The 27,498-nt window shown below is 56.5% G+C and overlaps 2 protein-coding genes across 3 annotated transcripts; one reads left to right on the forward strand and one right to left on the reverse strand.

Annotated features, from left to right (window-relative positions):
- Positions 1-1,039: 1,039 nt before the first annotated feature.
- On the reverse strand, positions 1,040-9,390 carry EXOC3L1 (exocyst complex component 3 like 1). Its single transcript, XM_086620886.1, has 13 exons — positions 9,348-9,390; positions 8,249-8,409; positions 6,995-7,214; positions 6,015-6,675; positions 5,733-5,850; positions 5,414-5,539; positions 5,206-5,306; positions 4,653-4,763; positions 4,393-4,522; positions 2,804-2,926; positions 2,300-2,455; positions 1,734-1,858; positions 1,040-1,226 (listed from the first exon to the last, which is right to left on the reverse strand). Exons 1-13 carry the CDS (start codon positions 9,388-9,390, stop codon positions 1,040-1,042), a joined length of 2,262 nt encoding a protein of 753 aa, XP_086477012.1.
- A 1,180-nt stretch (positions 9,391-10,570) lies between these two features.
- Positions 10,571-27,184, forward strand: E2F4 (E2F transcription factor 4). 2 transcript variants are annotated; one of them, XM_086620888.1, is made up of 10 exons: positions 10,571-10,729; positions 13,160-13,269; positions 14,271-14,432; positions 15,190-15,233; positions 18,017-18,078; positions 18,427-18,706; positions 20,154-20,345; positions 21,510-21,557; positions 24,652-24,696; positions 25,025-27,184. In XM_086620888.1, exons 1-10 carry the CDS (start codon positions 10,583-10,585, stop codon positions 25,138-25,140), a joined length of 1,206 nt encoding a protein of 401 aa, XP_086477014.1. In that variant the 5' UTR covers positions 10,571-10,582; the 3' UTR covers positions 25,141-27,184. The 2 variants fall into 2 exon arrangements, with proteins under 2 accessions (XP_086477014.1, XP_086477013.1); XM_086620887.1 differs by having other exon boundaries at positions 10,583-10,729; positions 18,427-18,712.
- The last annotated feature ends 314 nt before the right edge of the window (positions 27,185-27,498 follow it).

Here is a 27,498-nt window from a genome sequence, read left to right on the forward strand (position 1 = left end):
CCACAAGGCAGGAAGTGTGGCAGAGCATGGAGCACACCCCGGGTGCTGCAGGGACTGGGCACAAGGACGCAGGCAGAGAGACAGGCTTTGCTCCTGATCTTCGCATGGCACCTGGCGAGGAGATGCCCAAGGGCTGGACAGCAGCAGAGGATGGAGGAAGAGCCAGTGCCCTGGGCAGCACTGCCCATCGTGGAGGAACCATGGGACAGGAGGATGCCTGACACACCAGACTAACGGTGCTCTGCGAGAGGCTGGAGAGTCTTGGACTCCAGTCCTGTCCTGGAGTTGGCAAAAGAGCCAGGGCCAGGAGTTGGGGTGGTCAGCAGGAACTCCGAGCTGTCTCTTAATGCCAGCAGGGGTAGGGTTGACGGTACCACCCAGGGTGGTGAAACCCCACTGTGCCCTTCTCCTCTGCGGCCATGAGCCATGATGATCTGCTGTCCACCGTCCCTGCAGGGCCCAGGCTGGTGGAGCAGCAACACCAGACCTCTGGGCTGAGCCAAAACCACAGAAGACCTCCCATGGCTGAAACCCTCCTGCAGGCCTGAGTCTAGCGAGGCTCCATCTGCCCCGGAGCCGGGGTGGTAGCAGCCTCCCCGGCCAGGACACACTGGCTCAGAGGGCTGACTGGAGACTCGAGAAACCCAGGTGTCTGCAGCTCCACGGAGACGTGGACTCACCGCAGCTGCAGGCTCCTGTCCTTTGCTCTGTGGCTCCTCTTTCTCCTGCAGGAGAGAGGCCAGACCTGAGCAGCCCTCAATTACTGCCCTAGCAGGCCGGCAAAATACCTACGGGTCGATTTTTCTCCTGACTCAGGTCTCCCGGGACTGGTGCTTGCAGGCGACTGTCGGCTCAGCGAGGCAAGCCCAGAGGAGGATGGCACGTATCCAGACTGTCCCCAACACAGGGCAAGGTGCTGCGCGTAAGGGATGCCACGTGTCATCTCCGTTCTCCCCACCTGCAGCCTCAGAGATGTCCTGCGGGGTCCGTACGTCCCTAGGGGCGGCGGGGAGCGGGGAGCAGGCTGCGGGGCGCAGCGTCAGGCGCACTTGGCCTTGCGAAGGCAGAAGGGCAGCTCCGGCGCGGGGACCAGGATGGTGCTGAAGATGGGCCGGTAGCTCTCGGGCAGGACCTGGGGATGCTGCGCCATCATTTCCAGCACCATGTGCCGCACCTCCTTGGAGACGTCACCCCGGAGATCCAGCAAGGTGGAGATGTGCTCATCGCTGGGCAGAGAGCAAGAGGTGAGCGCGGGTGCTGCTGGCCCACGGCACCGTCTGCAGCGCTCGTGTCCCGCAAACTTCTCCTGGTCCAGAGAAGCTGAGCTGAGGCCGGGGGAGAGCTGGTACTTCGCACCAGCCAAACATTAAAATAAGCTTGAAAATAACCCCATAGACCTTGTGAATTTGGTTTTGACATTTTGGGGGTTCTGGCTGATTCTGATGTTTCTAGTTTGGTGGTTTGTGGTTTCTCACGCTTGGTTTGGCCACCTAATACAGATGGGTGAATGCCACAGCAGGACTGCTGTTTCCTTTACATCTCTGCCCTCGGGACTTTGCAAGAACCCCTCAAATCTGGAGCATGGGAAGAGGAAACCTCAGGGAGGAGGGGGGGAAAAGCCCAGGTCTCTGCCTGCTCTGTGCGTAACCTCACGGGGTCCAGCCCAAGCCTGGCTCCCCTGGGCAGACTCACACCTACCCCGTCTCATAGGACAGCGGAGCTGGGCTTCTTACCTGACGTCAGGATAGCTGGTGATGAAGCCCAGCACCTCCAGGCTGAGTAGTGCCGGGTCTTTGAGGCAGAGCAGCTCCCGCAGGGCAAAGACGGCCTCCAGGCTCTGCTGGCTGCGGTCCACACCCTGGGAAGGGAGAGCAGCCACATGCGAGACCAGGAGGAGGCCACCACGGTGGCTGGTGAGACACATCCCGGTCCTCAGTGCCTACGTGGGGACCTGGCTCATTGCAGCTGGTGTCTCCCCGCTCAGCCTGTCCCATCAATTGAGACCAGCTTGTCCCAAGGCGAGCCGAGGCTGTGCAGCCTCACCCACCTCCACTGGGCAGGGTGGATGGTCCCCGAGTCCCTAATCCAGCCAGTTCCTCCCATCTTGGCCTCACAACTGGCCAAGTACAACCGCCTGGTCTTGTTCAGGGGCTGATTTACCCACCCCATCTGCTGTGGGCTGGAGGGGAACAGCGGGGTGATGGAGGTGAGCGCTGAGCTCCTTGCACCAACCTCTCTGTGTGATACTACCCGCTGACGGCCCAGCCCCGGCTTCCCACCACACCCGGGCACCTCTCACCAGTCCACAGAAGAGCTCCCGGAGCTGTGTGGCATCCTGCAGCAGGCGGTCGCAGAGCTGGCCTCGCTCCTCCTCGCTCTTGCACACCATCTTCTTCTGCATGAGCGCCCGCAGGTACTGGCTCACCACCAGGAGCTCGCTCTCCGTCAGCAGGAGCTGGGCAGGGGAGAGGCGTCAGCGCTGGGCATCGCCTGGGGGTCGGACCCCAATTGCCCAGGGAAAGGCACAGGGGAAAGGGGCTGGATGCACCACCAAGCCATGGGGACAACCTGCTGGGAAGCCCCCTGGCTGGAGGGACAGAGAAAGTAGCTGAATTTGGGGGAAACCCTGAACATCTCTGTGTGATGGTGTCCTCAGGGCTGCTCCGGAGGATACGGGCTCGCCAGCAAACCCAGCAGCCACGGCACCCCCTGCATCCTGCACCCCAGCACGGCACCCAACTGCCCAACCTCCTTGCCTTGCAGACAAGCAGCCATTCGAAGGAACAGCCCGCGGCAACCGTACCGTGGAGACGGGTTTCCTGACGCGGGAGAAGTCCTTTGCGTACTTGTCAATCACCTCGCACATGCTGCTGACGAGCTGGGACCCCGACAGCCACTTGCGGGAAGGCAGCTGCAGGCAGAGGGGCTGAAAGAAGCAGAGGAGCAGCCGTACGTATGGCCCCTGGCATCGCACGGCGCTCGTGGCAGCTGCCAGCCGCGCGGCGGCACGACATCCCGCAGCGCTTTGCCTCGCAAAACCCGCGAGAACCCGCTGCCAAAGGTCAGCATAAAAACAGAAGAGTGATGTAATTTTTTTTTTTTTTACAAGGGTGTGTAGTGACAGGACACGGGGCAATGGCTTTAAACTGAAAGAGGGGAGATTTCGATGAGATCCAAGGAAGAAATTCTTCCCTCTGAGGGTGGTGAGGCACTGGCACAGGTTGCCCAGAGAAGCTGTGGCTGCCCCATCCCTGGAAGTGTCCAAGGCCAGGTTGGATGAGGCTTTGGGCAACCTGGTGTAGTGGAGGGTGTCCCTGCCCATGGCAGGGGGGTTGGAACTGGATGATCTTTGAGGTCCCTTCCAACCCAAACCATTCTATGATTTTAGGAAATTAGGAAATTACGGCAATACCCTGGAGCTGCCCCTCGCAGACACCCAGAGATCCACATGTTGGGGCAAGCTGCTCCTCACACACTTGCTTTTGGCCCATCCTGCTGTGAATTTAGTTTTAAATTCCACTCCACTTCCCTTGCGTAGCCACAACACGGTTTTGGCCCAGGGCTTTGACCTCCTGCTCCTGCCCTGCTGTCCTCGCCTGTCTTCCTGCCTGCAGGCAGACGCTCCCGGGGGCCGTGGCAGTCTCCACGCTGCCCGCCAGCACTTCACCCTTTGGCTGCTCCTTTGTTTTCATGGCATTCGAGCCCTAAATAGCAATTCCATTAACTATTCCAGATTTTTGGTCTGGACTCCAGGAAAGCTAAATTTGACTACGCTGGCAGGAAACGACTCGGGCAGTCGCGTACAGGCTGATATCCTCTGCACGGACGTCGCCGCTGTCCCGTTTGGTTTTCTGCCATGAAACAGCCATAAAAAGGACCGTGAGGCAGCTCGGGGGGACTGTGGCTCCTGGTTTCTGTCGGTTAGAGGTTTGGGGGCCACGAGCCATCTGCCCCAGCGATACAGGGCGGTGCTGGCTGGCGACAGACATCGCCTGAGCTGCTGGCGGTTTATCAAGGTCCGGGAGCCAGGCTGGCAGAGATGTCTGCAGGACGATAGCAGGCCACGGGGTACGCGGCGGGGATCACAGTGAGGGGAACAGAACACTGGAACAGGCTGCCCAGAGAGGTTGTGGAGTCTCCTTCTCTGGAGATGTTCCAAACCCGCCTGGCCGCGTTCTTGTGTGATCTGATCTAGGTGGCCCTGCTCCGGCAGGGGGATTGGGCTAGATGATGCTTTGAGGTCCCTTCCAATCCCTGACGTTCTGGGATTCTGTGATTCTGTGATCCTGGGCAGGAATAAACCCCTGCCTGGGGATGTAGCAGTAGCGCCGTTCTTGCCGGGGCCGGGTTTGTTGCAGCCCTGCCAGCCTTGGGGGCTGTGGGCAAACGTACCTGCAGGTCCAGGAGCAGCTCCTCCAGCAGCAGCTGGCAGGCTTTCTTCTGCATCCTGTCTAGAGCAGCCTGGAGGGACACGGGGACTTCTCTGCGGGCAGTGTCGGGGTGCAAGGAGGAGACAGAAGAGCTAGGAGAGAGGGGATAGGTCGCCTGGGAAGCACAGTGGGGACACTGGTCCCGCAGAGGGATGGGGAGGATGTGGCTTCCTTGCGGGTGGTGGGGTTGCTACAAGAGCTGCACAGTGCTGGTGGTGTTACCTGAGAGTCAGGTTGTTGTTGAGCATGGCCAGTAGGTAGGAGACGTAGTGCTTGGGTGCGGACCGGTCCTTCTGGTGCTCCTTCCCGCAGTGCACTAGGGCTTCCCGCAGACTGCAACACAGCGAGTCAAGCATGATGGGTGGGCAGAGCCCCGGACATCTCGCCACAAGGACCTGGAGCTGGGATGCTCTTGGGGGCATGTGGACCTCCCACAACCCTCCCAGCTCACTTGGCTCTTTCCAGGTCCTGCCACCAGGTTGGAGAGTGGGTGAGTGACAGGTTGTTGGGCAGGGTGGGACACTGGGACCCATTGTGGACCCCTCAGGAGCGCAGGGCTTGGCGCTGTTGGAAAGGCACTTGGGGCAAAAGTCCTGGGAGCTGATGGCCCCAAGGGCTGAGATGGTAGCCCTGTGGGTAGACAGGCTGCTGAGCCTTCTGGGACCTGGATGAGCGCAAGGTTCCCCACAACAGATCTCCACCATCAGCCTGTGGTGCTTAGCCACGGGACCCAGGGTCTGTGAGGTTGGGCAGGGGTGTGAGGGTCTCCACTGACCGGCCCAGAAATGCCTCGAGCTCCTCCAAGGCCATGTTGTAGACCTTCTGCTGCAGCGAGTCCGTGATCAAGGAGGCTACTTGGATATTCTCATTCAGCATCTGCACAGGGAGAGGAGAGTGGGAGTGAGTCAGTGGAAGGCTGCAGGCCACGGCCCCCTTTTTGGAGGCTCTCAGCATGGCCATGTCCCACAGTGCCGGGGACTCACCTGCATGACAATGACGGGCAACGCTGACTGGAAGAAGCCCTGGTGGTCCGTCTCAGGTTCCTCTTCCCTGAACCACTCTTTGAACTCCACCTCTAGGGTCCTCTGCATCCACTCGAGCACACTAGCCTGTGGGATGGACACCCACCATGGTCAGCCCAAGAAGTCACGTACTGACTCCCTGAGACCCAACACGTAGCACAACAGTGAGTCCTGAGCCTCTCCCACAGCCTCACGGTCTCCTGCTGATGGCAGAGCAGATGCCAGCACAGCGGTGGCGGTTGGGTCCCCGCATCCATTGCACGTGCACTGTCCCACTCACCTTGACTTTCACCACATATTTCCTCTCTGTCTGATCCACGAGCTCAGGAGACATCAACGGACCCAAAGCAGAAACGTCCACTTCTGGGAGAAGGTCAGGGTGACCCATCATCTCTGGGCTGAAGGGCAGAGGTGGGACAGGGCTGGGAAGACCCGTGTTTCCCAGTAGTTCCTACCTCTCCCTCTGCCCTCCCAGTGGTCACCCCCAGGCAGCCGGAGCCACTCTCCCAACCCGCCTGTGTGCTGGTGGACAACCCAACAGGGTGCTGGAGTTGGTGCTGACCTGTGGTACACACGAAGCGCCCACTCAAGGAGGAGGAAGAGCGCCTGTTTGTCCAGGTCCTCTCGGAGGATGTCCTGGAGGTGGCTGGTGAGGGCCTGGTGGTACGTGGCAGTGCAGATGCTGAGGATGTTGTAGTGAGCTGGGACGCACTGGACCATTAGGTCCTTCACCACGCGCAGCTTGGACACGATGTCCTTCTGCAGCGCTGCCAGGTGCCTGGCCAGCCCTCGCCCCTCGGCATCCATGGAGGTGACATGAAAGTGGGCTCCTGTGATGGTCTCCTGGAGAACGTGGTAAAACTTCTGCCTCCAGCCCTTTGGGCGGCCAGGGGGCAGGAAGGTGGCCTCCAGGAGCAGAGTATCATCTATTTTCTCCTCCCGCTCGATAATCCGTACAGCGGTGACGAAAAGAACTGGGTCCTCGTGCACCAGCCGCAGGCTATTGCCCACTATGTCCCACAGCTGCTTGGCCAGGCTCTCGTTGAGCTCCTGCAGGCCACCAAAGTAGGAGAGCACAGTTGCCTGGGCACTGGGGAGCCCGCGGAGGTGCAGCTGGGAGAGGATGTCGTCCCGGAGGTGCTCCATCATCATGAGCTCCGCGTGGGCTTCCAGGAGGTGCTGCCCACGGAGCAGCTGCAGGGTATGGGAAAAAACCTCGTGGACTGTGGGAGAGGGAGGAGAGATGCCAGGATTGAGTGGGCAGGGGGGCGAAGGGGGTCAGCACCGGGGTCATGGGCGCAGGTTAGCAGGGAGATGGTGAGGGGAAGGGTCTGAGATCGGGGGCTCTGGGAACACTGTGCTGGGTCAAGCCCTGGGAAGGTGGTGGCATCTCCATCCACGGAGACTTTCCAAACCCAACCGGCAAAGCCAGAACGACCTGCTCAAGCTTTGCCACCAGCCCTGCGTGGAGCCCGTGGTTGGACTGGAGTGCTTCCCAGTGCCTTCCAGCCCAAATCCATGAGGACTAGGCCAGTGCCTTACCCGAGAAGAGCTGGGGCAGCACCTGGACCACCGAGGCCAGCTGCACGTGCTCCACCATCAGCGCCCGCATCTGCTGGAGGCCCTGGAAGCGGTCCATGCTGTCGAGCAGGGCCCACCGCGCAGCCCCCAGGTCCTGGCACACGCTCTGCACCTCCTGGGCCGCTGACCGCAGCTGCTCCAGCCCCGCGCTTACCCCCTCTAGGTAGGACTGGACAGTCGACTGGGGAGCAGAAGAGGACAGAGGGGCAGTGGAGAAGCTCTCAAAGGCTGAAGGACTCGTGCACCTTTTGCCCCAGCCTTGCCAGGTCTCTCTGGCATGCACTCTCCCAGCCCCACAAGGTCAAATCTGCCTCTGTCATCGTGCCATCGCATCTCCCAGACCTTCCGTGATGACCCCATCCCATCAGACCCAGGCGCACCCAGCTTCAAGAAACCTGCTCCAGCAGCAGGAATGGCTCATACAGGCTTGGGGGGGGCGATGGCTGCTGTGCGTGAAGCAGAAGGGCATCACTTTGGGGTGACCAAGGCAGCAGGGTGAGCAGGAACCAGATGTCTCCTTTCAGTTTTAAAAAATTACTTTGCTTCTGCAAAATGTTTGCAGGCTGGAGGACCCCCGTATGCCACCCCCCAAAGGCTTATTAAGGGCGTGAAACACCTCAGGGGCCATATGAACCCTCCTCCCCAAAACCTCTGAGGCCACATCACACAAGTTGCCTCCTGGACAATTCACCCACGTTCAGGATAGGAGAAACCACCTTCAAAACAATCAGGAGAAGGTCGGGGTGCTCAGAGTGATGGGGCCCTCAGGTTAATCGTTCCTCAGGCTCCGTAAAAAGGGTCGCCCTGAGCAGGGAGGTGCACACGGGGCCCAGGGCCAGCTCTTTGCCTCCTCCCAGGAGCGGGGAGCCTTTGGTGCTGGGATGGGATGGTGATGGGGAGCGCCAACTCCCGCACACGGGGTGTGCCGAACACCCTTGGTGTTCTGTTTTGAAGGATGGTCGGAGACATGGGAGACTCATTTTAACACCCTGGACACTGCCCAGGGGTAGGGCAGGGGGTGGGGTGGGGTTTACCAGCTCTTTTATGCCCAAACAATTGCACTTCTCCCACCAAGCGCCAGCCGAAGGACAAGATTTTGCCAGAAGTGAACACAAAGATGACTCGAGGCAGAAGAGGGGACCCTGGCTGGGATCCCTGCCCGGGGAGGCGCTCAGGCTGCGGGCATCCATGGGGTGGGCTCCGGCAAACACCCACCTTCAGCCGGGACTGGATGGAGCTGTTCCTCTGCATCTCTCGGCTCCGGTACTGCCCAAGCCCCTCCAGTTTCTCGGGGCGATAAAACACCCCAGACGCCCATTTCAGAGCGGCTCCTCTCGCCAACTTCTCAGCCTTCTCCGCTTCTGGCCACTCCTCGTCTGGGGACGAAGTCAGGGGTTAACGAGCACAATGAAGCCTCTCCTGGCAGGGCAGGAAGGGCCCCTGAGGCCAGGGGCAGGAAGCTGGACGTCCAAGCAGACCCAGATGTGGGAAGCCGGACAGCATGGCAGCAAGCGGGTCCTTCCGTGAGGGCCCTCCTGAGATGCCACCGCAGCGGACAGGGGTCATCGCAGCGGCTGCGACAGCGAGAAGGCTGCCCTGAGGATTTGCCACCCAGCCCGCCAGCTCGAGCTGGCCCCCAGGCTGGGCACACATCACAGTTGCTCCCCCGAGCACAATGCTGGGTTGTCTGAGGGGGGGTCTGATGGCACCCGGGAAGCCCTCAGCAGGGCTGAGGCTTCGGCAGTGAGTCAGCAGGAGGGATGGAGAGATGGCAGCTCTTGCCCGAAGGAGAGCCAGGCCAAGGTGAAGCCAGGAGGCTCCCAGTCTCCCAAAGGCACCCATGCCGCTGGGGGGGAGGGGCACAGCATCCCCCTTGGCACAGGGTGCAAAGCCGTGGCAAAAGCCGCCTGGCCAGAGCGGAGGGCTGAGAACCAGCACAGTTATCACACACCAGCCCCCAGCCCCAGCCTCTTGTTTCATCGTTTCCCCCTGCTCCATCCCCAGCAAATTCCCAGCTCGGGGCTCACTGCAGCCCCGCGGGGACATCACCCAGTCCCAAGCCGGGCTCCCGCTCTGCTGGGGAGCCTGCTGGAACAGGCACCCGGGGGGACCGGGGGGCTTCGGAGGAGGCTTTGAGAATGAGCCGTGCCCCCGGTGCCGCTCGGGAAGCAGAGCTGGGCTCCCACCACCCGCACAGGCACAGGGAAAAGGTCCGGGGTGATAAAGCAGGCAGCGGGGAGCCCCGAAAAGGCGCCGAGAGCAGCAGCATCCCTCCCCTGCCCAGCAGCGCCAGCATCCCGGCGGTGCCCGTTACCTCCGGGGCTCGCGGCGCGCTCGTCCCCCGCCGCCGTGCCCATGGTGCCGAGGCCGGGCGAGCCGCGGGGGCCCGGGCAGGGCTGCGCGGAGGAAACCGGCAGCCGTTCGCTTCCTCGGCCGGAGCAGCCGCGCTCCTCAGGGCCCCATTGTGTTCCCGCAGCCGCGCTCGGGACGTCAGGAACGGGGGGCGGAGGGGAGGGGGGGCACGGCGGAGAACGGCGCGGCCGCTGCAGGCTTCGAGGGTGGGAATCACGCCTTGGGCGCCCTCCTGGGCACCCCGCGGGTCCCCTGGGCACCGCACGGGCCCCCCCTGGGCACCCCGCGGCTCACTCGGGGCACACAGCACCCCACGGGCCCCCCTGGGCACCCCACGGGTCCCGTGGGCACCCCGAGGGCCCCCCTGGGTCTCCCTGGGCACCGCACGGCCCCCCCTGGGCACCCCGCGGGTCACTCGGGGCACACAGCACCCTGCGGGCCCCCCGGGCACCCCGCGGGTCCCGTGGGCACCCCGCGGCCCCCCCTGGGCACCCCGCGGGTCTCCCTGGGCACCGCACGGGCCCCGTCGGGTCACTCGGGGCACACAGCACCCCACGGGCCCCCCTGGGCACCCCGCGGGCCCCCCTGGGCACCGCACGGGTCCCCCTGGGCACACATCACCCCGCGGGTGCCCCCCAGCACTGCCCCGCTCGCAGCCCGCCTGGCTCGGGGGGCACAGGCGGGTGTTGGGGTGCCCTGACGGACACCGAACCACCCACCCCCGCAGCGGGAGCGCGGCTGGGGACGGAGCCGCCGGGAAAGGGTTTGCCCGGGACAGCGTGACCCGAAGGGGAGCGCACGGGGACGCGGGGGCCGGTCCCGGAGCCACAGTCCGCCTTCGCCGGGCACGGGCCGGAGGGTTCGGCCCCAGCGCAGGGTGTCTGAGAGCAGACGGGGGTGACGGGCAGCACCGAGCCACCCGTTTCACCCGGGCGGTGCGCCGGGCAGACACGGCACGAAGCGCGGCGTCGGTACCGGGGGGCGGCGGGGGGCGGCGGGGGGCGGCCGCCCCCCCCCCCCCGAGGCAGACGCGGCCCGAGGGGGCGCCCGCCTGCCCACCCATCCCCGGTGCCGGTGCCGGTCCTGGTGCCGGTCCCGGTGCCACCGGGGGCCGCCCCGCCCCGTAAGCTCCCGCCGTGCCCCGCGGGCCGGAAGCGGAAGCGCGGCGGGGCCGGGGCCGGAGCCGGCGGCGGGCAGATGGCGGAGTGCGGGCCGCAGCCCCCCGGGGGTGGGAGCGGGGCTGCGGGGGCGCCGAGCCGGCACGAGAAGAGCCTGGGGCTGCTGACCACCAAGTTCGTGTCGCTGCTGCAGGAGGCCAAGGACGGCGTGCTCGACCTCAAGCTGGTGCGGGGGCTGCCGGCGGGGGGCTCGGCGCGGGGGGAGCGGAGCTGCCGCGGGCCCGGCGCTCCGGGGGAGATGCGATACGGGCCGGCGGAGGGGCCGGGGGGCGGTGGAGCCGCCGGGGCGTGCGGCGGGGGCTGTGCGCCGGCCGCCCTCGCCCGCCCTCCCGCTGCCTCCTCCCGAGCAGCTCTGCCCGCCGCGTCGCCCCGTCCCGGCGGCTCCGCTCGCCCCCGGGCACAGGAGGCAGCGGGCCGTGCCAGGCGGCTGCGTGTTTCAGCTGGAACCCCGTTTGGCTGTCTTAGAATCGCAGAACCATGGAATGGTTTGGGTGGGAAGGGACCTCAAAGATCATCCAGTTCCAACCCCCTGCCATGGGCAGGGACACCTTCCACTACACCAGGTTGCTCAAAGCCTCATCCAGCCTGGCCTTGAACACTGCCAGGGATGGGGCAGCCACAGCTTCTCTGGGCAACCTGTGCCAGTGCCTCACCACCCTCTGAGTGAAAAATTTCTTCCTTAGATCTAATCTAAATCTCCCCTCTTTCAGTTTAAAGCCATTGCCCCATGTCCTGTCACTACGTGCCCTTGTAAAAAGCCCCTCTTCAGCTTTCCTGTAGCCCCTTTAAGTACTGGAAGGCTGCAATAAGATCACCCTGGAGCCTTCTCTTCTCCTCTTCCACCTTCTTAGCCCACACCAAGTGCTTCCTGATCACTGGCACCATAATGATCCAGCCCTATAAAGCCTCCGAGACCCATAGGAACAGATACCTCTAGAGACCGTTCCTCCCTGCTCCACCTTGGGCCCCTGGCATGCAGCATGGTGTGGCCACCTTCATCTCTGCCAAAGGTTGTCCCTGATGCCTTTAGGCCTGGGAGAAGTGCCCTATGAACGTGCCCTGCTTCTGCGCTTTGAAAATGTTCACCTAGAGGAAGTAACTCTGTCTTTGTGGCGTGTATGGTCCTTAAACCTCACCCTTTTCTATAGGTGACATTCTTTTGCCGCTGTTTGTACAGGTATCTCCCAGGTGGGTGGGTGTGCGAGCGCGTTCTGACGCTCTGCAGGCAGCAAAGTGCCAGAAAGCTCTGAAGGTGCAAGAACTGGAGGAGTCTCCTGGCTGTGGGCCTCCATCCTCTCCTCTGCCACGTTGCTGTCTCTGGATTTGGGCAGTGCTTTCCTGCCTAAAGCTCCTGTTCAGTGCATTCGTGTTCGTTAGTGTGATTTGATCAGTTGTGCGGTGTAGGGTCTCCGAAGCCCCGATCCGTTACTGGCAGGTGAGAGGGAGCTGACACTGTTGGTCCTGGCTGTGCTGGCGTGCCGACACAGCGCCCATAACTCTTGCCGGTGCCAGGTTGCCACGTGGTGGTGGAAACAGGTGTATCTGGTGTGTCCCGAAACCTGAGGGGAGGGGAGTTGTGGGAGCAGGGCAGGGAAGTCAGTCCAGTGCAGGGCCACGACGATGATGGAGGGAGTGGAGCATCTCCCTTCTGAGGAAAGGCTGAGGGAGCTGGGTCTCTTTAGCTTGGAGAAGAGGAGACTGAGGGGGGACCTCATTAATGTTTCTAAATATGGAAAGGGTGACTGTCATGAGGATGGAGCCAGGCTCTTCTCACTGACATCCAATGGTAGGAGAAGGGGAAATGGATATAAGCTGGAACATAGGAGGTTCCACTTAAACATGAGGAAGAACTTCTTCCCAGTAAGGGGAACAGAACACTGGAACAGGCTGCCCAGAGAGGTTGTGGAGTCTCCTTCTCTGGAGATGTTCCAAACCCACCTGGCCGCATTCTTGTGTGATCTGATGTAGGTGGTCCTGCTCCAGCAGGGGGATTGGACTAGATGATGCTTTGAGGTCCCTTCCAATCCCTGGCATTCTGGGATTGTGTGAAGTGCTGGGGCTGCTCAGGAGCTCCTCCCTTACAGCCTCTCCTCCTGGCGTCGTGTCTTTCAAACGGAGGAATCTGCCTCTCGAAAAGGTGGCGATTCCTTATCCGGCGGCATCGGATCAGATTTGGAAAAGACCTTTTGAATGTCAGCGTCGCCACACGGTTGTCAGTTGACAGACAGCTCTCTGCGTTCCCCTTCCCATCTCTTTGGCCCTGAAGGGGCACTGAATTTTTAGGCTGCCAGACCAGTGTCTTCTAACACTGCTTTGCTGCTGAGGAGTGGGGATTTTTGGACCCTCCGTGAGCGAGGTGGCTGGAATTTGGTTTCTGCTCGATGGGGAGGTGGCTGGGTAAGAAAAGGAGCAAAGGAGCAGGGGCTTCTTCTCGTGGTCGGAATGACATTGAGAACGTGGCTTTGTAATCTGAGGCGCTGGGACAGGAGAGGTATGAGAGGGCGAGCAGAGTGCTTGGTCAGGAATTAATCTGACAGGCGGGAAGGAGTGAAATGTGACGTGAGAGTTTGGAGTTAAGTGTCTAACCTTTTTGCAGGCTGCAGATACCTTGGCTGTGCGACAGAAGCGACGGATCTACGATATCACAAATGTCCTGGAAGGCATCGGGTTGATTGAGAAGAAATCCAAGAACAGTATCCAGTGGAAGTGAGTGAGAGAGAAGGTCTAAATTGTTCATAGGTCCCTTCCAGTCCAGGTCTAAGTGACACTGGGGTCAAAATGCCCTGCTCAGAGTAAGGCTCCTCTGTGGTCTGTGCATGCTGGTACTTCCCTCAGCTGGGCTATGATGGTAGTAAAGAGGAAAGCTGAAGTACCTACAGTGTGTTTCTTCTACAGCAGAGCTGTTGTTTTGGTACAAACTAAGTATTTGCAGTGCCTTGGGCTAGAAAAGATGCCTGTCTTGGCGCTGGAGCTGGGGGAGAGCTCTGCCAGTCTGCGGGGTGTCGGAAGATCATAGAATCATGGAATGGTTTGGGTTGGAAGGGACCTCAAAGACCATCCAGTTCCAACCCCCCTGCCATGGGCAGGGACACCTTCCACTACACCAGGTTGCTCAAAGCCCCATCCAACCTGGCCTTGAACACTGCCAGGGATGGGGCAGCCACAGCTTCTCTGGGCAACCTGTGCCAGTGCCTCACCACCATCAGAGGGAAGAATTTCTGCCTTGGATCTCATCAAAATCTCCCCTCTTTCAGTTTAAAGCCATTGCCCTTTGTCCTGTCACTACACACCCTTGTCCAAAGCCCCTCTCCAGCTTTCCTGTAGCCCCTTTAGGTACTGGAAGGTGCTGGAAGGTCTCCCCGGAGTCTTCTCTTCTCCAGGCTGAACAGCCCCAACTCTCTCAGCCTGTCTCCATAGCAGAGGTGCTCCAGCCCTCGCGTCATCTTCGTGACCTCCTCTGGACCTGCTCCAGCAGCTCCATGTCCTTCTTGTGTTGGGGATTCTGGAGCTGAATGTCGAAGATGTACGAAACTTTGCTGTGCTGGAAGGCGGAGAGCTAGAGTGGGTGCAGATGAGGCTTTTGGGACGATCTGGCCTTGACATATGACAGTGTGGCAGTAAGGGAGGCGGCAACCTCTCTGAGAGATGGGAGGTGGTCTGGGTTCCACCAGAGACTGATGCATGTCACTCCTTTTTCCTTTGCCCAGAGGGGTGGGTCCTGGCTGCAACACACGTGAAATAGCTCACAAACTTATCGAGCTGAAGGCAGACATAGAGGACCTGGAGCAGCGGGAACAGGAGCTGGAGCAGCAGAAGATGTGGGTTCAGCAGAGCATCAAAAACGTTACAGAAGATGTGCAGAACAGTCGATATCCTTTGTGTGAACTGGTTACTCTGTCTCCACACTCACTTGCTGGGCTGGAAAGCAGAGACCTGAGGGCTGGGTTGACGCTGCCCTGCTGAGGGCAAAGGGCTGGTGGTGACCTGATGTTGCTGGAGGATCTATGCTGACAGGGTCAAGAGGCAGTTAAAATTTCAAAATGCCTTTGAAATTAGGGTAACTCTGTCCAGCCTGGGAACCATCTTTCTCTAAAAAGCACTGTAATATTTGTCATGATGAGAAAAGTGCTTCCCTCTGAGCTGCCGGTGCCACTTTCTCGTGTGCAGAGCTGCTCTTGTGGCCTGCCTGTCTTAGGATGTCAGCTCTGACGAGTATGTCGCATGTAGACCTCTCCAGAGCGTGGCATGGAGAGCGCCTGGGAACGGCATTTGTTGTGCTCAGGAAGGAAATTGTAGACTCACAGAATGGTTTGGGTTGGAAGGGACCTCAAAGATCATCCAGTTCCAACCACCCTGCCATGGGCAGGGACACCTTCCGCTAGACCAGGTTGCTCAAAGCCCCATCCAACCTGGCCTTGAACACTGCCAGGGATGGGGCAGCCACAGCTTCTCTGGGCAACCTGTGCCAGTGCCTCACCACCCTCAGAGGGAAGAATTTCTTCCTTGGATCTCATCGAAATCTCCCCTCTTTCAGTTTAAAGCTGTCCTGTCACTACACATGCCAATTACCCTTTGAGTTCTTTGTCTTCACGGGAAGCTTCAGCCTTTCTCCTTAACCTTGGAAACATTAGCATATGTGACACATGAAGATATCTGCAGGTGCTTCACAGGTGAGGAAACATGCTCCATCGTACAGCTGTAATGCTGCAGCCCTCGGTCTGTCCCAGCTGCTCTCCTTTCTCCGGGAAAGAGGAGGCAGCGGGCCACGGGCTGCCCAGCAGCATCAAGCTAAACGTAGTGCAAGCTCTGACGCCATCCTGGGTTTGTGTACCACTGAGCTGTAGCTTTTTGTCACCATCAGAGGGGGCAGATGGTTTCTTTTACTTGTGTTTGAAGGAACAGGGCTGCTGGGCATCACTGTGTGGGTGTATGTGTTCTGTTAGAAGCCCTTGATTTTAAGGGCTTGGTTGGACACTGTTCTAACAATAGGAAGCAAATTTTCTTGCATTGTAGAAATCTGGGTATAAGCAGGAAAATAGTGTAAAAAAGTGATCCCTCAGCTGCATCATGCCCTCTGCCAACAAGAATGCAAGAGGGAGGTAGCAGAGAGCAGGGCAGAAGGGAACGCACCGCTTGCCGTGGCCTTGCTCCGCTGTGTACTGCCTTCCTAAAGCTCCGAGGGGCCTGCAGAAAAATCCAGATGTTCCAGCTCTGTGGGGCAAAAGTGAAGAAAACCCACAGGGGTCTCTGGTGGTTCTCTATTGCCAATTTTAATGCTAGCTGTAGGACCGAAAAAAAATTAAAAAATGCCCGGTGGGCAGCGTGCAGTGCGGCAGCCTGCAGTGCATACGCTGTTCTCCTCGGCTGCACCGGTGCGGAGTCGCAGCTCCTCTCCGCTTCGGTGGGCACCTGACTTCTCCTGACCCTGTGCAACCTGCATCTGCTTGCTTGCAGCAGGGATGGAAGCTGCTTATCCTGACCTCCCTCCCCCAGCCACGCGTAATCTCGCCCTTCCCTGGCTCTCTCCTTGTCTCTTCCAAGCGCTCTTCTCACCCTACGCTTCATCAGCTCTTCTATTTTTCATCCTTGCCTTTGTGAGCTTTCCTTGTCCACCAGACCTCGTACAGCTCGGGTTCCTGCTGGTGACTCAGTGCATCACCACCCTCTTCACTTTGCTGTTTCTTCTGGTTTAACCTCGTGCTTTTTGGGGCCAGGGGTTGTATTTTCAGGTTGACGGTGCTTGGGGCCAGATGACTCGTAACAGTCTGGAAGAGTTTACTGGAGACCAGCAGACAGCTTATTGCTTGGTTGATTGAGTGTTTTGCATTTTATTGCACCTGGTTTTTTTTGTAAACCGGTTTGCATCTGAAGTCGGACCTCACCAAAAGGTGCAGAGGTTAGATCTTGCTGAGGACAGATCTGCATTCCTTCTAGAACAGAGGCTTGATCCATGTTTTTCCATTGTCTGTTTGGTTTTCCTGTATGAATATGCCTTACATGACTTTTTTTTTTTTCACTCTCCTGAGCGTTTAAGCCTCGCAGAGGTTCTTGGTTGGATCTCTTGTGTTCTTGAACTGTGAAGCAGGCTGAATTTCAGCTCCTGGTTTTTCTGATTGACTGCTATGCCACTCGCTTTCTCAAAGTGAATTAGGGCCTGAAGATTCCCGTGCTTGGACTCTTGTCAAACATGGATTCATTATTTGAATTAATTAAAAAAAATAATAAAAAAAAAGAAGTAAGAATAAGTTAACTTTCTCAGTCACTAAAAACGAATTTTCCCATCTGCTGCTGTGGTGTGTTTTACACTTGCAGAGTCAAAAAGGAAGTGGAAACACACTGTGCTCTGTTTTGTGAAAGTGTTTGGGACGTGGCTACCAAGGGAGATAGAAACGCAGCACCTGTGTTTGAAACTAACAGATCCTAAAGCTCGAGCTTGTGTCTTTGAGCTTTATTGTGCAGTTTTAATATCTCTTAATATTCTTCTGAAGTGCAGATTCGTTAGAGGAATCCCATCTTACTGACAAATCCTGTGGTGTTTTGAATCCCTGTACCTTTTGTTCCTCTGATTTTTGATTGCCTGCCTGAAATTAAAGGATGGCTGCTGCTGTCCACTCTCTCTCATTGCTCTGGGCATCTTCTGTGTTAATTACCAAGTGAAGCTTAACACGAGTACTGATGAAGCGTGCCTACTAACCACACCAAAGCTCAGACACTCAGAGTGAAAGCTGCCAGCTGCTCAGTCTGAGCACATCTCCTGCTCACAGCGCTGCTGTTTCCCTGTGCACGTGTCTCTCGTTAAATGCAGACCCGGATATGGAATGGAAGCTGCTCGCCTGTGACCGTGGTGTTAGGGGCACAGGTCTGAAGGAGCTGCAGAACTTGGGAAGGGAAGATGCCATCAGCCTGGCTCCCGGCCCAAGGCGTGCTGGGCTCGGTGCAGGGTGCGATACGACTCACACCAGGCAGCTCTCTTACCAGTAGAGACTGGGGAGTGTTGGGTTTGGGTATTGGTACTCCAGCGAGAGGTTGCCATGCTGTTGGCAGCCTGGCTCCCGAGCCTGGTTCGACACCACCTCTCTGCTGGCAGTGCTGCTCTTTGTGCCCTCTTTTGTCTATAATTCACATCTAAAAGCTTGTGACAACAGGATGAAGGATCCTTCCCTTAGGATTTGGATGTTCTTAAGAGTGGATTTAAGCCAGCCCTTCTGAGGGGGAGAAAGATTGATCCTGTTAACGGAGCTGCTAAGAAACTTTAGGGTTGCTTTGGGAGAAACTTCACAGGTTCTTTGTGCCCTGGGCAGTTGGCACGCTGGGAGCCCTGTGATATGCCTAGCAGCTGAGGTGGGAAGGGAACGCAGGAGATAGAGGGGTTGAGAAGGGGCTCTTTGCCAGTGCTTAATCATCCTGAGAACAGCTTGTGCCCTCTTGGGTGCTGACTGGTTTGTTTTCACAGGAGACACCCTCCTCGCGATTCGAGCCCCATCAGGGACGCGTTTAGAGGTTCCCATCCCTGAGGTGAGTGATAAATGCACAGGCAGAGTGCAGGGGGGAGAGATGTGGGGCTGTGAATGTGTTGTTGCTGGATTGACCAGGCTGGCAGTTGGCAGTCAGGGATCTGATGGAACTGGAGGAACTGGTAACCCAAGGAAGGCTTCAGATATTGAATAATTGCCAGGAAGCTGTTTGGAAGGACGTGTGTGATTGCAGGAGCACCAGGCGAGAGGATAGTCCTGTAAGTCGAGGGAATTGTTTGTGGAACCATGGTGAACTAGGTGGACAGCACGTCTTCCCTCTTGGAAATTCCTGTTCAGTTTGGAAAGGGCATTTAATGTGTAGTCGTGTTTTGCTTTTGACTTTTCTCAGGGCCTAAATGGGCAGAAGAAGTATCAGATCCATCTGAAGAGCACAAGTGGTCCCATTGATGTTCTCTTAGTAAACAAAGACGCTTGGAGCTCTCCTCCTGTCGTACTACCCGTCCCTCCCCCTGAAGACCTCATCCAGTGCCAGGCAGTTGCACCCTCGAAACCGCAGATACCACCGCTCGCCCACTTCCAGGAGGCATCCGTTCCCAGCAGCACCCAGCCCTCCACTCCGACGCCTACCAGCACGCAGGACCACAGCCCTCCGGCGCAGAAAGCCGCAAGCACAGGTGAGAGGGAGGCAGAAGGGGGATGGTGGCCAACAAAGGAGGGTACGTTCCTTGGCCTGGATGCTTGGCCTGGCTGGGGCTGACACCGCTGGTCGAGCAGCGTTGTCAGCTCCTGGCAAAGGGGGCACCTCTGCCTTTGCCACAGTGAGCCTTTTTTTTGCCTTGATTAGTGGGACGGGGTGAGTTAATGGAAATAAGACACTTGGCTTGAGGGGGTGGTGCCAGGCTGTCGGAGCAGCGGTGGGGGAGAGACTAATGACACAGATTCGTTGATCAGTTTGTAAAAGGGTCTTTTTGCATCTCAAGTTCAACTTTCAGTTTGAAAAAAGACCGTCAGAAATACTAGATTAGGTTGGTTGTGGCTTTGTCCAGCCAAATTTCAAAAGCTTCCAGCAGTGGAGATCCTTGGTTTCCTTGGTGAGCGCTTCCAGGGCTGCAGCACCCTTTCAGTGAATTCCTTTTTCCTGACATCCGGATCCTTTTGTCCGTGTTGTGCATGTTACGTTGTTTGGCACCACTGAGAAGTTCTTAATTTTTGTAACTGCCTTTCAGGTAGCTGCAAGCCCTAAGGTTGCCCTTAGACTTCTCTTTACCTGACTGAACGAGCCCAGCTCCCTCCACCCCTTCTTGTAGGCCATGTGCCACAGACCCCTGGCCATTGTGGTAGCCCTCAGCTGAATCTTCTCCACATCTTTCTTGAACTGGGGGATGGCCAAAGCTGGACACAGTATTCCAAACGCAGCCTCAACCCCAAGCAGGAGATTAGTAACTTCCTTCAATGTGCTGGCCACGCTTCTCCTGGTGTAGCTTACTACCCGGCTTGTGTTAATTGCTGTGAGAGCATGTTCTTGCCTTCTGTGCAGCCTGACACCACCAAGACTGCTCTCCACTGCAGCTGCAGCAGGACCTGGGAGTTTTTACTAGGTGAAAGCAAGAAGCCTTCTTCCTATTGTTCAGCCTGAAGAAGAAAAGGCTCCGGGGAGACCTTCTAGCAGCCTTCCAGTACCTAAAGGGGCTACAGGAAAGCTGCAGAGGGGCTTTGGACAAGGGCGTGTAGTGACAAGACAAGGGGCAATGGCTTTAAACTGAAAGAGGGGAGATTTTGATGAGATCCAAGGAAGAAATTTTTTACAATGAGGGTGGTGAGGCACTGGCACAGGTTGCCCATAGAAGCTGTGGCTGCCCCATCCCTGGCAGTGTTCAAGGCCAGGTTGGATGAGGCTTTGAGCAACCTGGTGTAGTGGAAGGTGTCTCTGCCCATGGCAGGGGGGTTGGAACTGGATGGTCTTTGAGGTCCCTTCCAACCCAAACCGTTCTGTGATTCTGTGCAGCTGCTTGTGCGTGGCCAGCATTGCTGATGAGGGTCTGGTCTGCGCTGCAGCTGCGTGCTTTGGGGCTGGTGGGAGATGACATTCCTCTGTGTGTCTGTGGCTCTTTCCAGAATGCAGTGTCTCAGCAGCAGAGGCCAAGAGCAGCAGCGACTTCGACCCCCTCAGCAGTGCGTCCGCATCGGCCGGCCAGCCGGCCGGCTTAGACACCCAACCGCTACAGTCCTCTGCCTCGCTGGACAGCAGCTCCATCCTACCCAGCCCCTCTACCTCCTTTGAGCCCATCAAGCCTGATCCCACAGGAAGTGAGTATGAACTCGTGTTTCACGTGTTGCTCCAAAAGCTTGCTGCTTGGAGCGAGGGAAAGGCTGCTGGCCCTGGAGAAAGGAGCTGAACTCTGTTCTGCCGTTGCTGTCAGCCAGGCTCTGCAAGGGATGAGTAGGCATTTCCCTGTGAGGGTGCTGGGAAACTTGGTGAGAAGGTAACTGTGTCAGATCTGCTGTCCTGACGCTTTCCGCGACACCAGTACTAGAAAATCTGCAAGGCACCCTCGCACGGCGCACGCCTCTGCTGTTACGTGGAGCATTATTCCCTTTCCGTAGTGCTAGGTCCAGTTTTTGAGACTGAGTGAAGCTGTAGAACTTCCAGCCATCGCTGAGAGCACCTTTGTAACTTGTGGGGTGTCTTCCTTTATTAGGAGAGCTCTAGTCTCTGTTTTCCTCCTTTATTCAGATACACTTCATCTATCTTGAGCGATCTGATGGTCTTAACAATCTCTCAGTGTATATTTGGGGAGCTCCTTGATGTGCTCGGTGAGGTGAAATGGGCTTTAAGAAAGGAACATTGGAGCTTTATGCCAGGAAATGGCAGGCTGGCCCCAGGAGAGAAAAGCATCCTCTGGGTAAGACATGCTGCTTTCAGGTTTTGAAGCCTACCTTCACTGCAGAAACGCTCCAGGTGAGAGGGTTAGAAGAGGAGATCTTACTCAAATGTAGCTTTTTTCCCACACTTCTGCTGCTAGCTGTGTCTGAGAGAAGCATGAACTGTCTGTCTTCATCTTGGACTAGTCTTGATTGTGGAATTAGGCTTTCGATGTGCCTGTAGCTACCATATCCCAGTGGGCCTGTGCTGACTGAAGGCACATCCTTGTCCTACACAAGCTAAATCGAGGTGGTGTCCAGAAGCTGAGGCCGTGTGAGGCTTATGTACAGGCAATTACTCTAGAGCTGCTGACTGCGATAACGTGTTCATGTCCCGGGGCTCCCACAGGTCTGTTTGGAAGTAGTTGAGCTTCAGTACTTTATCGCTGCTCGTTTCAGCAGAAATATGTCACATGGGGTGCGGGAGCAGGATTTCTGGCTGGCATAGGATGATTGGAGTGCCTAAGGAGGACAGTAGGTGATTATGCTGTAAGGCATTTCAGACTCTTCGTGTAACGATGCAAACCATTTGGTTTGTTGTATTTGCAGTACTGGAACTTCCCAAAGAGCTGTCAGAGATGTTTGATCCAACGAGAGGTATGTTCACTCCCTGACCATGGCTTTGTTCTCTGCCCTTCTACCTGCAGAAGTGGGACAGTTTGTTTTATTCACTCTCTTTTTAGATTGTTTTATGGATGTGGTTTTTTGTAAGGTGCTTGTGGTCGCTGGTGGCTGCTGGCTCTCTACTTGTAGTGAGGCACTCTTAAAATTACCGGTTTCTGTATGTATTTTTCTGCCTTTGTGTTGCCAGCAACCTCTGTTAGGGTTTACCCTACAGTGTGTAGCTGAAGGCTTTCCCTTCCCCAAGCCAATGCTAATCTGTGCTCCGGCTTCCCATGCTCCTTCTCCAACTTGTCTGCACACAAGAAAAATCCCCGTTAGTCTTGTTTCAGCTGTAGCCTGCCCGAAGCTAATCCAAGCAAATAATCTAGGAAGATAGTCTTCACTCTTCAAAATATTCCTCTGTTCTTGGTGGTGTTAGACATTTTGGAGCAGTAGGGGAGGGGAGGCTGTTAGTTGTGTTAGGAGTTGACAGACTGATAGAGTTGGGGCTGTTCAGCCTGGAGAAGAGAAGGCTCTGAGGAGACCTTCCAGCACCTTCCAGTACTTAAAGGGGGCCTACAGGAAAGCTGGAGAGGGAATTTGTAAAAAGGTGTGCAGTGACAGGACACGGGGCAATGGATTTAAACTGAAAGAGGGGAGATTTTGATTGGATATAAGAAAGAAATTTTTGACTCTGAGGGTGGTGAGGCACTGGCACAGGTTGCCCAGAGACGCTGTGGCTGCCCCATCCCTGGCAGTGTTCAAGGCCAGGTTGGATGAGGCTTTGAGCAACCTGGTGTAGTGGAAGGTGTCCCTGCCCGTGGCAGGGGGGTTGGAACTGGATGATCTTTGAGGTCCCTTCCAACCCAAACCATTCCATGATTCTGCCTCTGCCCAAGGAATGTCTGGCTGCCGCTGCCTAGTGGTGGGACAGACTCTGGACGAAGAGCAGGAGAGGTGAAGGAATTTGATCTAAACTGGGAAACTTTTTATCTGCACATTTATTTCCCTTCAATGCTGGCGTAATACTTCCCAGCCCTGCAGCTAGGCAGGGCCGAGTACACACAGGCACTTTTGTGGCGGGGACAGGATACGTACAACAACAGTCCCCAGTTCTGTGCTTTGCAAAAGTGCTGTCTGTGTTGAAAAACCCCACAGTCCCAAACGCACGTGTGTGACCATCTGCTCCGTGTGCTGGGGGCCCTGGGCTCTGCAGTCGCCCTGGGCTCTGCAGTCGGCCTGGACAGCACCCTTCCTCCTTGCTTAGCACCCACTGCTTTAGACAGTGGATGAGGTCTTGGTAATGACCGAGTATATCTGAAGAGTAAATGTGACTTTGCAATCTGAAACATAAACTGCTGCAAGTCCCCAGCCCGTGTAGAAGACCTGGCTTAACCCAGACTGACTGTACTGACTGTGTGGACGCTGTTAAAAAGGTATCTGCTGTCTACAGTAACATATCTTGTTTTATCTCGCCGATTTGGAGGATGAAGGTAGAGTGAAGGAACAAGGCAACGTGGCAAAGTCAGGTTTTAACCGGGATCTGCTATGGAATTGCGAACGCAAGCCGTGTTCTGCCAAACAGAGTCCACAGCTACTGAGGCAAAGCTCAGGACGGTAAAAAAAGCAACACTGCAGAGCTCAGAGCAACGGGCCTTGCTGCTCCACGCAGCCTCTTTCATCCCGGCGTGACCGCAGCGGTGTTGCCCTGGCACTGGCAGCTGCTTTAAGGCTGCAAGAGCCTGGAGTTCTTAGTGTTTTGTATTGGAATTACTTTTTCTGCATGGTTTCCTCTCTTTTTTTTTTTTTTAAACGGGTGCTGAACAGCTGCTTGTTTAAAACCCGTATCCTGAAAAAAAGCTGAATTTCAACACACACATAGACACACCCTGTGATGTTACCAGCCCTGAGACAGTCTAAGAATGCAGGCTCTGCATTTCGTTGCTGATTATTGAAGCTGGTATTCCTGGCTAATTGTTTGGTGTTGAAATCCTGTCATCTCATGGCACTGGATTAGGCAGGTAGGTTCCTGTCCTCTAGGAAATAGCCTGCTGTGGAGAAGTGTCTTGAAGATGAGCTCATCCGAGTTTCTTTTGGGAAAGCTTATTTGAAGTGTGGGTAGTATCTCATCAACCCACCCAGTTTAAGTTAGATATTCACTATCTCGGTAAAGCGAGAGAGGCGTTCAGAAAGCTGTTTCCAAACGCTCAGTTTCTTAAAGAAAAAAGATTGACTTGCACGTGCTTCGTCTGGGTGCTTTGTGTACCCTTCAAGTGCCTCCTGAACCTACTAGCCAAAAGAAACAACGGTGGAGGACGGAATGACGTTTCCGAGATAATTAATGTTTTTACAGTTTTGCGTGGGCAGTAGAGGGGAGAGCAGAGTTAATGGCTCGTTAAGGAACGATATGCAGAGCTCAGATGTTCTTCATGCTTTGGCAGCGGGCAGCCAGCGAATCCGTCAGGGCATACGGCTGGATTAGCCACGGGATAGCTGGGGGCCAAGGGGAGCAAATGGGATAGCTGGGGGCCAAGGGGAGCAAATGGGATAGCTGGGGGCCAAGGGGAGCAAATGCAGGGGACAAAGGACACAAGTCTGGAGGAAACCAGAGGTTCAGTAGTTCTACTGCTCCTGCAGCAGCTCGTTTGGCTTTTATTTTTTTTCCCCCCCCTCTCCTAGCCAAGTTGGTGGGGAATTGAGGACTGTGAGTATGTCAGGCTTGACCAGCTCAATTCCAGGTGCATGTTGAAGAATTTCCTTTGGAGGAGTTTGGGGCACCAGCCAGTGTGCCAGTGCAGGGGTGAGGCACAGCCCGTCCTATGAAGAAGGCTGGCCTGTGGTTGAGCTAAAGCAAGGGGAAACCTCCTGCAGAACTTTCTGATGTAGCTTGAATTGCGTGATACAGGCTTCCCTTTGCCCGTGGCAAGAAGCCCGAGGCCCTTTTGCCACTGCAGGCTGCATACTGAGCCTTAGCTAGAGAAGGGATAACCAGGCTGAGGGACAGAAGAGCCGGGAAGGGTGGGATACTGCACGGGAAGAGACCAGGAAAGCCGAGTGTGTTGCTTAACCATGCTTGTCTCTTCCCCAGAATGTATGAACTCGGAGCTGCTGGAAGAGCTGATGTCATCCGAAGGTGAGTCTTTGAGTCTCTCCCTCATGATGTGGCCTTTCCAGGGGAGGAAAACCATCGTGTGTGACTTTACCCAGCTGACAGTCTTCCGACTGCAGACTCGCCCTCATCTTTCCTGGGCTCTGGACACAGACTCTGTTCTCATTGTCCTGTCAGTCCCTGAGAGAGGTGTGAGGACCAGGAGAGCCTGTCTCTTGCACATCGCCAGGCTGATGTGAAGCAACCTCAAAGACCGTTGCTGTGAGATGGCCTCCTCGTGTCTCCGCAGCAGCTTGGCAAGGTGTGGGAGTGCTGAGTTTCGTAACCAACCGTGGGCTTCTCTCTTCCCCAGTGTTCGCTCCCTTGCTCCGTCTCTCCCCTCCACCTGGAGATCACGACTACATCTATAACCTGGATGAGAGCGAAGGTGTCTGTGACCTCTTTGACGTGCCTGTCCTCAACCTCTGACTTCTCAGTGCGGCTGTGAGCCTCGCAAACGCAGACCGTTTTGTAACTCTTTGGAAAGTGTCTATTTTTGGATTCCTTTTGTGCTGGAGCTCGATGAGTGAGCCATTCAGAGATGCTCTCACATGGACTCAGAACCAAGAGATGTGGACTTGCAGGCCGGGAGCCTCCCCGTAGCTTCTCCTTTTCCTCTGTTGCAAGTGCAACTTGCCCCGCTGCATCTCTCTCTCTCTCCACTGGATCCTGGACCTCACTTCAGAGGGTCTGTGTTTTGAGTGTTCCCAGTTCACCCATAGAGTTTGCCCACGTGCCTCTCTGAGCTTCCTCAAATCTGCATGCCTTGTTTTTTCCTGCACTCCTAGAGGCACTTTGCACCTCCTAGGTACCAGCTGCTACAAGGAGCCCTAATATCGTGGTCAGTTCACCAGCCCGGAGATAGTTAGCTAGATTCTTCAACGTGAGCAGTTCAGACTGGAGTGGTTCTATTCCTGAATAACAACGAGGAAAAAAAAAAAAAAAATATGGCACCAAAGTGTCCATTTCTTCCAGTGACTCCAGACCAAGGTAGTATGTTTTACAAGAAAAAGCACTTTTTTTTTAGCCAGCTGTGCCTCCTAGTGGGACTCGGGAGCTGAGCATTCCTGGGAGCTGTGTCTTTCCCTGTTTGTGCGTCAGCAGGAACGCTGGTTCTCCGGTCTGCCGACGCGTGAGCCCAGGGGCTCCAGCTCCTTCTGCAGCAGCTGCGCTCTTTCTACAGGGCTGAAGAAGAGGTGCCAGTATGGGGTTTTCAGATTTTGTTATTTGTTTTTGCCTGATGGAAGAGATGTTGGAAAGGACAAGACTGCTCCAGCTGGTACCTGTAAGGTACGCCAGGTACATCAGAGCCTGCTCATGTTTGCGGATAGCTGTCTTCTCCAACCATTGCACTTGAGCCTTCAACTGCCCAAAAGGCGACCAAGCGGTAACAATTCCGTAGTACTTTGCCGTGACAAGTTACGTAGGTGTTGTCGAAATAGTGCGCCTTTTTTTTTTTTTTTTTTGCCTTTTCCCTTTCCCTTTTTCTCTCTTGGCATCTGCTCAGGATCAGGCTTTCTGTATATTTGAATTTGCTCCTCTAGTGTCCTTACCCACGCTCCCAATTCCTGATCCTGGGGCAGGTCGCTACCTAGTGTGAAGCTTGCTTTGCTTTGCATCATTTTTCTGCAAGACTTCCTGCATCGCTTTGTAACGGAAGGGCTGTGTTGGGTGCGTTACAGCGATCCGGTGGGGCCACTCTTGGACCCTGGTGCATTGCAGTCGGAGGAAAAACTCCCTGATGGATTTGTGTTGTATTTTGCGACCCCCAGCTTTGTTTTTTTGGGTCAGATCCTGTATTTGAGCATCTTTGGTTTTGCACATCTTCCTGCCGACGCGGTGGTAGCGGCTGTCCTGCCTTTCCTGCTCCGCACAGTGCCGAAGAGGGGGCCAGGCCAGGAGCGTGGCTGGCCGGAGCAGGGACGTAGCTTGCAGCCATCCTGCTGATGTTTAACTTCTCCACTTAGCTGCTCCCCGCCTGTGGACCACGCAACCAGCTGGAGCACCAGCCGTAAGGGATGTAAAGTCAATTCTTGGAGCCCGCAGAGGTGAGAGGAGCATCTTGGAGCCCCGAGGTGGCCCCTTGGGCCATCCTGTTCTCTGTGGGACTCCTCCAGAAGGAGCCGTTCCTCTCTGCAGCCCCGACGTCCTGTTTGGGAAAAGCATGAAGAATTCGGGAGGAACAACGGGACGCTCTAGTTTGGCAGCAGGCAGCTGTTGCCAGCAGGACAGCCGTGGCGTGGAACCCCGTTTGGTGGGGGGCTGAACTTCCAGCCCGCATGCAGCCAGTCCCCGAACCTTTTCCCGTCGCATGGAAGCTGACGGAACCCCTCGGTCCTGCTCGTTAGCCGGGCTCCGGTGCCGCTCGAGCTCCCTGTGTACTGCCAGGCCCTCGCCCACCTTCTCAGTGTTTGTGTCCACCGCCAGTTAGACGACCTTCGGAAAAGGATACCGAGAGAAAAAAAAGAAAAATTACGAGCCGCCAATGAACTTTTGATTCATATATAAAGATTATTTTTATACTTTTTTTTTTTTTTTTGGGCAAGGAAACAAAATCGCCTGTTAATATTTGTACAGTGTTCTCTGAGGTGAATAAACAAAAAAAAAACCAAAAAAAAGTTTTGGGAGTTTTTCTCACCCTGCTCCGAGGGACGGGGGTGCCGCCGAGAAGGGGGGGGGGGGGGGGGGGGCGGCCGTTTCCCGCGGGAGGTGGGTCCCGCCGAGCCCGCGTCAGCTCAGGTGAGGGGGCAGGGCTGGCTCCGGTTCCGGCTCCGGTTCCTGCTCCGG

The sequence above is a fragment of the Tauraco erythrolophus genome, chromosome 15, assembly GCF_009769465.1.
Source record: "Tauraco erythrolophus isolate bTauEry1 chromosome 15, bTauEry1.pri, whole genome shotgun sequence".
Taxonomy (NCBI): Eukaryota; Metazoa; Chordata; class Aves; order Musophagiformes; family Musophagidae; genus Tauraco; species Tauraco erythrolophus.

Bases quoted from the DNA above. Each gene is read 5' to 3' on its own strand.
- EXOC3L1 (XM_086620886.1), bottom strand. From the start codon at position 9,390: ATGGGCACGGCGGCGGGGGACGAGCGCGCCGCGAGCCCCGGAG. The intron at 8,410-9,347 runs GTAACGGGCACC...CTTCGTCCCCAG, and splicing joins GCGCGCCGCGAGCCCCGGAG to ACGAGGAGTGGCCAGAAGCG. The intron at 5,851-6,014 runs GTCAGCACCAAC...TCTGCCCTTCAG, and splicing joins GCGCTTCGTGTGTACCACAG to CCCAGAGATGATGGGTCACC.
- E2F4 (XM_086620887.1), top strand. From the start codon at position 10,583: ATGGCGGAGTGCGGGCCGCAGCCCCCCGGGGGTGGGAGCGGGGCTGCG. The intron at 15,234-18,016 runs GTGAGGAAACAT...TTGTTTTCACAG, and splicing joins TATCTGCAGGTGCTTCACAG to GAGACACCCTCCTCGCGATT. The intron at 18,079-18,426 runs GTGAGTGATAAA...GACTTTTCTCAG, and splicing joins TAGAGGTTCCCATCCCTGAG to GGCCTAAATGGGCAGAAGAA.